The following is an 8,907-nucleotide window of genomic DNA, read 5'->3' on the forward strand; positions in this document are numbered from 1 at the left end:
TCCCCGCGACGGGGTGAGCTCCCGTTGCTTGGTCCCTGCTCCTGCCAACCTAGCAGTTCGAAAGCACGTCAAAAGTGCAAGTAGATAAATAGGTACCACTCCGGCGGGAAGGTAAACGGCGTTTCCGTGCGCTGCTCTGGTTTGCCAGAAGCAGCTTAGTCATGCTGGCCACATGACCCGGAAGCTGTACGCCGGCTCCCTTTGCCAATAAAGCGAGATGAGTGCCGCAACCCCAGAGTTGTCCGCAACTGGACCGAATTGTCAGGGGTCCCTTTACCTTTACTTTAATGCAACAGACTGTTTTTAGTTCCTGCTAACTTGGACTCTTCCTTACATGGGACCAATAGGTATTTAAGAGGAGTAACCACACGTGGTTAGCAGCCCTGAAAACAAAGAAATGCTGTTAAACTAGAGGGCCTTTATCTGAGCAAGCTTTTGTGAAAAGCAGTTTTTCACTGTCTGTGTCACAAGACACACAGTGCATCATGAAGCCTGACATCTACCAGTCTTCACCCGCAAGTCTGAGTTTAAGAACAAAACTCAGCAGTGGTGCTGTTGTTGAATCACATCCTGTTCACTCACCCAGTTTTAGACTGTGCATGATTATTCCTCAGGACAACGTATGTCTGGCCAACTCATTTATACTATATTGCCAGAAACAACCGAATCCCCCTGCTTTAAAAATAAATGGCTGAGCCCGTGTCAATATTAACTGACTTGTGTCAACAATACTGGCTGGCCTGTGTCTTCGTTGTAATAACTCTGTGTTTCCCAAACTTGGGTTTCTAGCTGTTTTGGGACTACAGCTCCCATCATCTCCAGCTACCAGGACCAGTGGTCAGGAATGATGGGAGTTGTAGTCCAAAAACAGGTGGAGACCCAAATTTGGGAGACTCTGTGGTAACTATTTAAAAACAATTCTCTGTTTTCTATTGGCAATGCAATAATGCAATCCTTGCTGTAAGGATGGCATTCAAGTTACAGTGGTACCTCGGGTTAAGAACTTAATTCGTTCTGGAGGTCCGTTCTTAACCTGAAACTGTTCTTAACCTGAAGCACCACTTTAGCTAATGGGGCCTCCCGCTGCTGCTGCGCCGCCAGAGCACAATTTCTGTTCTCATCCTGAAGCAAAGTTCTTAACCCAAAGTACTATTTCTGGGTTAGCGGAGTCTGTAACCTGAAGCGTATGTAACCCGAGGTACCACTGTATTTGCTAGAAAATCTGAGTAACCTTCTCACACAAACATTTTGCAAGATGATAACTGGAGAAGAGAAATACAGCACATGCACTGGGATTAGTTTTTAGTTCCTATTCATGAAGCATTACTATATATATATCTCCTTCACACAGAATGCAACATAACAAGGCCCAGATGGAAAAGAAAACACTGAAATGGGCAGATTTATGCTCCACAACACACAGGCTCCCTCCTAGGTCAGAACAAAGGTTAATCTAGCTCCTCAGGGTTTCCCAAACTTGGGTCTGCAGATGTTGTTGGACTACAATTCCCATCACCCCTAGCTAGCAGGACCAGTGGTCAGGGATGATGGGAATTGTAGTCCAAAAACAGCTGGAGAAATCCTGATCTAGCCCAATATTGTTTCCAACAGAACACCCCTGGGGAAATCACAGGCAACCTACGAAAATTACGACTCTTGCCTGTTTCTCCCTGGCACGTGGCATTCAGAAGTACACTGCTCCTGTATTTCAGACGCGGGGTGAGAGTCCTGTACACCTGGAGGCCTAGAAATAAGGCACAGCCTTGTTGCTTAAAGTGTTGAAACAGAAGACAGGATTTAGCCTTGTTGCTTAAAGTGTTGAAACAGAAGACAGGATTTAGGCTTCCATTCTAAACGCACTTACCTGGAAATAAAACCCCACTGGTAACACCTGGCCTTGTAAAGTCCAAGTAAACATGCTTTAGACTGGGTTGCAAGTGTCACATGCTAAACAAGAGTCATCCCTAGCTCTTTGCTTTTCCCAGAGTGCCCTCTTCTGCCTCCCCAGACCAGAATAAAAACCTGGGATGGACTCCAAGGCAAGGCTTGGTGTATTATTCAAGAATACAATCTTTAGGAGTATCTGCTGGGGGAAGGAGAGGAAGGGGTGGAAAGGATCAGGCCACTTAGAACTGGAAAGGAACATGCCCTCCGGTCACGCTGACTTGCAACTCTGTTTGGTTTGGAAAGAGATGCTCCTCTTGTCTCCTGCTTTCCCTTCCTCCACTGATTTCACTTGAGATAACGACCCACGTGAAAACGCAACCTTGCAATCGTATCAGCAACCTTCCACCCCCCAAACCAGGCGCCTGAGGATGTTTGGATAGCAGGAAAGCTCCTATTTTCAGAGCAAACCACCAGAAAAAAAAAACATGCCGGGTTTCATGCAAAACCTACAGTTTTCTGGAAGAGAGTAAGGGCGAGGGAGTTGTGCAAATGATTTCAGAAGCAAATGGAGGCCAGCAGCAAGCAAGCGCTTCCCCGAAATGCACGGCAGCTCCGGAGGGCAAAGCATTTCAAAAGACACGCGAAAAGTTGGAGACTCGGCAAGAATTAAACCTCTTCCTTTGAAAACCACGTTCAGACGAGGCCAGTTCCCCGGGTCTTCCTCTAAAGCAAGTTTGGTGGCTCGCCTGATAATCCTTGCATTTATTCAGAAAAACACCCAAGGGGTGGGAGAAAAAATAAAAATAAAACCTCAACTGAGCTTCTTTTTTTCCATCAAAAAAGCAGCGCCTCCTCCAAACCTCGGGCTGGACAATTAGGTTAAGTAATCTTATTTTCCCTCCCCTCTTTGTCTCATTCCCACGACCGGCTTGACCCCTGGGATAGCAAGACGCAGCAGAAGGTGACACGTGTGCAAACCTTGGCGGACAACGGCGCCCAGCTCCCCCCCCCCGCGCTGCTGAAATGAGCCCCCCCCCCTTTCAGCAGCTGCATGCATGCCAGGGCGCCCCGCGCCCCAACTTGGCCGCCCCCAAGCCTTACCTTCGCCGGCAGCACAGCCGCCTCCAGCCGCCTCCTGGCTCCATGGCTCAGCTCCATCAAGAGCCTTGGCCCCGCCCTCCGCCGGGCCCCGCTGCCCTCATTGGCTCGCCGTGTGGCCGAGAGGCGGGAACGGAGGGAGAAGGCGCCTCCCGGTGCAGCTAGACGCGCGGAGCTAGGAAAATGCAGAGTAGTCCGCCCCGACGCGGCGCCTGCACTCTTTAGATTAGAGCTAGACGGGGGGATTCACACACAAGCCTGAACACAAGAGAGTTATTAAGATGGGCGTAAAGCGCGGTGGGTTAAACCACAGAGCCTAGGACTTGCTGATCAGAAGGTCGGCGGTTCGAATCCCTGCCACGGGGTGAGCTCCCGTTGCTGGGTCCCTGCTCCTGCCAACCTAGCAGTTCAAAAGCACACCAGTGCAAGTAGATAAATAGGTACCACTCCGGTGGGGAGGTAAATGGCGTTTCCGTGCGCTGCTCTGGTTCGCTAGAAGCGGCTTAGTCATGCCGGCCACATGACCCGGAAGCTGTACGCCGGCTCCCTCAGCCAATAAAGCGAGATGAGCGCCGCAACTCCAGAGTCGGTCACGACTGGACCTAATGATCAGGAGTCCCTTTACCTTTACCTAAAGCCTACAAAGGTCCACATAGTTAAAGCTATGGTTTTCCCAGTAGTGATGTATGGAAGTGAGAGCTGGACCATAAAGAAGGCTGAGTGGAGTGTGTTTTATAGTCAGTACGACCTGTGGAACCTGTAGCTTTGCAGCTTTTCTGTGGGATGCCAGGACCACGTGTCCATTTTAGTTTGCTGTACTCTTGGGCAACATCTTTCTCTGTGTTTCGCCGGGCAGCTGTGTGCAACCACTGCTGCCACAGGTAACAAAAAAAAATATCAACTTCCAGCACGTCGCCATAAATGCTTGAAAAGCAATACATGCAGTGACTTGCCAGCTGCTGAACCTTTTACACTGCCATAAAACTTAGTAGAATACTATATTTGTGTGTGTGTGTGTGTGTGTGTGTGTGTACACACACACTTTTACAAACACACACACACACACACACACGTATACATATAAATATATACCTCATCACTGCAAATGGTGACAGCAGTCATGAAATTAAAAGACGCCTGCTTCTTAGGAGAAAAGCAATGACAAACCTGGACAGCATCTTAAAAAGCAGAGAAATCACCTTGCCAACAAAGGTCCGTATAGTTAAAACTATGGTTTTCCCAGTAGTGATGTATGGAAGTGAGAGCTGGACCATAAAGAAGGCTGATCGCTGAAGAATTGATGCTTTCGAATTATGGTGCTGGAGGAGACTCTTGAGAGTCCTATGGACTGCAAGAAGATCAAACCGATCCATTCTTAGGGAAATCAGCCCTGAGTGCTCACTGGAAGGACAGTTCCTGAAGCTGAGACTCCAATACTTTGGCCACCTCATGAGAAGAGAAGACTCCCTGGAAAAGACCCTGATGTTGGGAAAAATGGAGGGCACAAGGAGAAGGGGACGACAGAGGATGAGATGGTTGGACAGTGTTCTCAAAGCTACCAGCATGAGTTTGACCAAACTGCGGGAGGCCGTGGAAGACAGGAGTGCCTGGTGTGCTCTGGTCCATGGGGTCACAAAGAGTCAGACACGACTAAACAATAAAAAACAATCTTGTGCATAGATGTTGGCTGCTTTGACTGTATGTGCGCAGCATGCATGCAGGTGTTGCAGCAGCTGCTACTTATTACCATACTCCCAGATTGATGGGCACTGATCAAAGAGAGTCAGAAGGTTTGTCTGCCTTTTCTTCTGTCTGTCTTTGCAATTTTCTAACTGCCCCCCTCCAGTACTGAGCATACAATGAAGGTTGTGACTCTCACCAAACTGAGAGGGGTAGCTAATGCCGCAGAAGACAGAATCAGAATTCAAAGTAACCTTAGAAGATTGGAGAACTGGGCCCAAGCTAACAAAATGAATTTCAATAGGGACAAATGTAAGGTTCTGCACTTAGGCAGGAAGAACCAGATGCACAAATACAAATAGGGGACACCTATCTTATGCTCGCAGTACATGCAAAAAGGATCTCAGGGTCTTGGTGGACCACAAGCTGAACATGAGTCACCCATGTGACGCAGCAGCTAAAAAAGCTAATGCTATTCCAGGCTGCATCAACAGAAGTATAGTGTCCAGGTCAAGGGAAGTAATAGTACCACACCTGGAATACTGTGTCCAGTGCTGGGCACCACAATTTAAGAAGGATGTTGACAAGCTGGGACGTGTGCAGAGGAGGGCAACCAAGATGATCAAGGGTCTGGAAACTAAGCCTTATGAGGAGCGCTTGAAGGAGCTGGGTATGTTTAGCCTGGAAAGGAAGAGACAGAGAGGAGATATGATGGCCATCTTCAAATATCTCAAGGGCTGTTACACAGAAGGGGGAACAAGCTTGTTTTCTTCTGCTCTGGAGACTAGGACCCTAACCAGTGGCTTCAAGTTACAATAAAAAAGAGTCCAACTAAACATCAGGAAAAACTTTCTGACAGGAAAAGGTGCTTGACAGTACAACAGTCTCCCTCTAGAGGTTGTGGACTCTCCTTCTTTGGAAGTTTTAAAGCAGAGGTTGGATGACCAACCATCATGGATGCTTGAGCTGAGATTCCTGCATTGCAGAGGGTTGGACTAGATAATAATAATAATAATAATAATAATAATAATAATAATAATAATATAATACCCTGCCCATCTGACTGGGTTTCCCCAGCCACACTGGGCGGCTTCCAACAGAATATTAAAATACAATAACCTATTAAACCTTAAAAGCTTCCCTAAAAAGCCTTCAGATGTCTTCTAAATAAAATCTCTATGATTTTATTATTCCTTGGGCCAGCCCTAAAGGGAGGACACAATTGCTCTGACACTCACTTGTTGGAGTGTAAGTTGCATTGAAAGCAATAGAAATTACTTAGTTGATAGGTGCTGCTTGCATACTTCGCTCATGTTGAATTATGGTCCACATGCCCAGGACCGCAGGGCTAGCTTCTTTCCAGCACCAGCAATTAATATTTGATCTATAAACTTGGCGGCTCATCAGCATATCAAGATCTACATACAAGGTATTTGCTATTGTTGATTTACAAGCACATTACCATTTACTCCGGCTCCCATGCGCTCCCACCGCTGGTGTTTGAATGCAGAGTGCAGTTCCTTGAGAAATAGTGCCATTTGGTCCTATTTCTTCTCTCAACTCCTCTTACATCCAAGAGGACAACGTAAGCCACATTCACATTACAGTTAAACTGAGATGTGTAAATTTGAGGCAGCTGTTGGGCATGTGCAGAAGACAGTGCATGCTTGCACAGACGACGTCTTCATTGAACAGGAGTTGGGGAGGTGGAGGGAAACATATTAGGCAATGTACATCAGGTGTGTACAGCAATATGCAGATTAAGCTTGAAACACAGTTGGAAGAAAACAGCCTTGCTGCCTTTTAATTCACCAATGTGAACATTGCTGAAGTCCTTAAAAATAAAACAGCTAAGAGAAACAGCTCTAAGTTGCTTTAAACCAAATCAGACATATTTGTCTATCTAATCCAGCGTTGTCTCCTCTTAACTGCCAGCAGTTCTGCCGTGTCCCAGGAGACATAGAGGTCTTTGCTACTTACCATGGTCCTTTTAACTGGATATTCTGTCTTTTGCAGCATTTTGTAGAAACCAAAACAGGGGTGAAGAGGGTTTTAAAGCGTTATGAGAATTATAAGGTCTAAGCTATAAAATAAATGTACCAAGCAAACACACACATAAATATATAAACCACATGTCTGAAATAGTACAGGGGGAAAAAATCCTGTAACCATTTTGCCTCTCCCAAATCGACCTCAAATGTTTCTCTAGAAGGAGGGAGGAAATGGGAAAAACCTCCCCATTGCCTCTTTGCTCACAAATCCTGCCTTAAGGGCACATATAAGATATGAATAGGGCGAGCCTGTGACCTGGACTCAGGAATTAAGTATTTATCATCACAGAAGACTAGCCAGGCTGCCCAGGTAAATCCATTAACAGCCAGGTAAACCCATCAACAGGTTTTGTGTCAGACAGGATTCTGTTCTAGACAGCCCCTTCTCTGATGTATATATGATGTATGGGGGGTAGTCTTGGGCTCAAGGGTGGGCAATTCCAAATGTCTATATAAGGGCAGGCACACCTTTGTTCGGGGTCCCTCCTGCCTCCTGCGTGTGGTTGTGAGCACCGTTGCAACAGTTAATAAAGATCAGGCTTACTAGCTGCTTTGCTTCTCAATATTCTCTGGTTGGCCTCTTGTTATTTTCTCCTACTGATAGAGAACCTACATAAGGACTCTATATGGGCTCTTGGGTACCCCATAAGGGACAGGGAGCAGTTTTTTTCTTATAACAAAAGCAACCCTTGACCTTAGACATTAAAAGTCACATGAATGTACGGGGGCTAAGATTAAAGGGAGGAAATTAAGACTCGCCAGAGCCATTGGGCTATTTCAGCCCTTGCTTAGTGCTTATACAAATGTTTTATGGCCACTTTTTCTTTCAAGGATGTCCCAGCAGCTGATGCCCTAGCTAGGAACCAGATCACCAAGACACATTGCTGCCAAAATGCATGTTACAGTTGCTCACTGAAAGTCATCTATCTGCTTTTCTTTTTGCAAACTCACAGGATTCTTTTAATGAAGGGCAGTCAATAAATACTTTAGATAAATATTTGTAGACTGCTATTATCTTGTCTGTCCAGGACCGCAGATTCTTTGAATGGCAGCCAGGAGGACCTTCTGGCAGGGGTGGGTAAGATACAAAGGAGGATAGGGCTGTTTTAAATAAAAACAGCAACAGATTTGTAAATGCAATTTTTCAATTAATCACATACTGTACAAGGAAAAATGGAGGGAGGGGGACCTCTTAAATGCCTATACAAATAAAATAATATTTGTTCAAAGCTGGGGAGCAACCTAAACAATAGAAGAAAGAAAGTTGTGTTATTTCAGGTTCAGGTACCTATACCTTTAACAGCTATGTGTATAAAAGAGGGGGTTTCAGGCTGTGTAGCTGACCATGGAAGGATGCAACAGCATCTGCTACAATTGGCTTCTGCGGGCACCCCGTCCTCCTTTGCCTTTGGTTACCTTGCACGACCAAAAGCCCATCACTTCCAGTCCCTCCACAAGGAGACTGCATCATCCACAAATTAGACCAGCAAATGCAATCCAAATCACATTTCCAGAGAATGCAGGAAAGGGGACCATCAAAGCCTTATCTGAGTCACAGCACAAGCCCTATGCATGTCTACTAAGTAGTAAGTCCCATTGAGCTTGATGGGGAAAGTAGACACAGGATTGCACCCATCTGAATGCAGTCCCTCCAAGTGTCCCTATTTTCCAGGGACAGTCCCGGATTTACAGAAGCTGTCCCGGTTTCTGATTTGACCCCGGAATCGCCCACTTTTCCTTAGGACGTCCCTATTTTCTTAGGAGAATTGTTGGAGGGTATGGAATTATCCAGCCCTCTGAGCCAAGGAGATACATAACTATACAACCTTTAGAATACATCTGTATAGGGAAGTTTTTAAAATGTTTTATTATGTTTTTATATATGTCAGAAGCTCCCCAGAGTGGCTGGAGCAACCCAGTCAGATGGGTGGGGTATAAATAGAATAAGAATAGAATAGGATGTCCCTATTTTAATTTGAGAAATGTTGGAGGGTATGTGAATGCTACAGGGAAAACCTAAACTACCCAGCAGAACAGAAACCTCATCTCCACTTGCAGCCTAAATAATAAGCAATGCTAATACTTACCCATCTCACAGTTGGGCTGTGAGAGGTGTTTTTTAGTCATTTTATGTTGATGGTGTTGGCTTCTCACACTGCAGATTCCTCAACAAGGAAAAACCCCACACCTA

At 45.9% G+C, this 8,907-nt stretch overlaps 1 protein-coding gene across 5 annotated transcripts in view; it reads right to left on the reverse strand.

The window, feature by feature from the left end:
- The window catches only part of SLC11A2 (solute carrier family 11 member 2), a 66,379-nt gene extending 57,472 nt beyond the window's left edge, over nt 1-8,907 (reverse strand). The window contains exons 1-2 of one of the 5 annotated variants that reach the window (XM_083599277.1): nt 1,803-1,864; nt 1,661-1,762 (exon numbers count right to left, since the gene is read on the reverse strand). Coding sequence is in view for 1 of the 5 variants with exons in the window: in XM_083599274.1 (XP_083455400.1) it covers nt 8,804-8,843 (40 nt within the window). In the remaining 4 variants the exon portion in view is untranslated. The other 4 variants (XM_083599274.1, XM_083599275.1, XM_083599276.1 and 1 more) reach the window with 4 other exon arrangements.

The sequence above is a fragment of the Podarcis filfolensis genome (genome assembly GCF_964270895.1).
Source record: "Podarcis filfolensis genome assembly, chromosome: 2".
NCBI lineage: Eukaryota > Metazoa > Chordata > Lepidosauria > Squamata > Lacertidae > Podarcis > Podarcis filfolensis.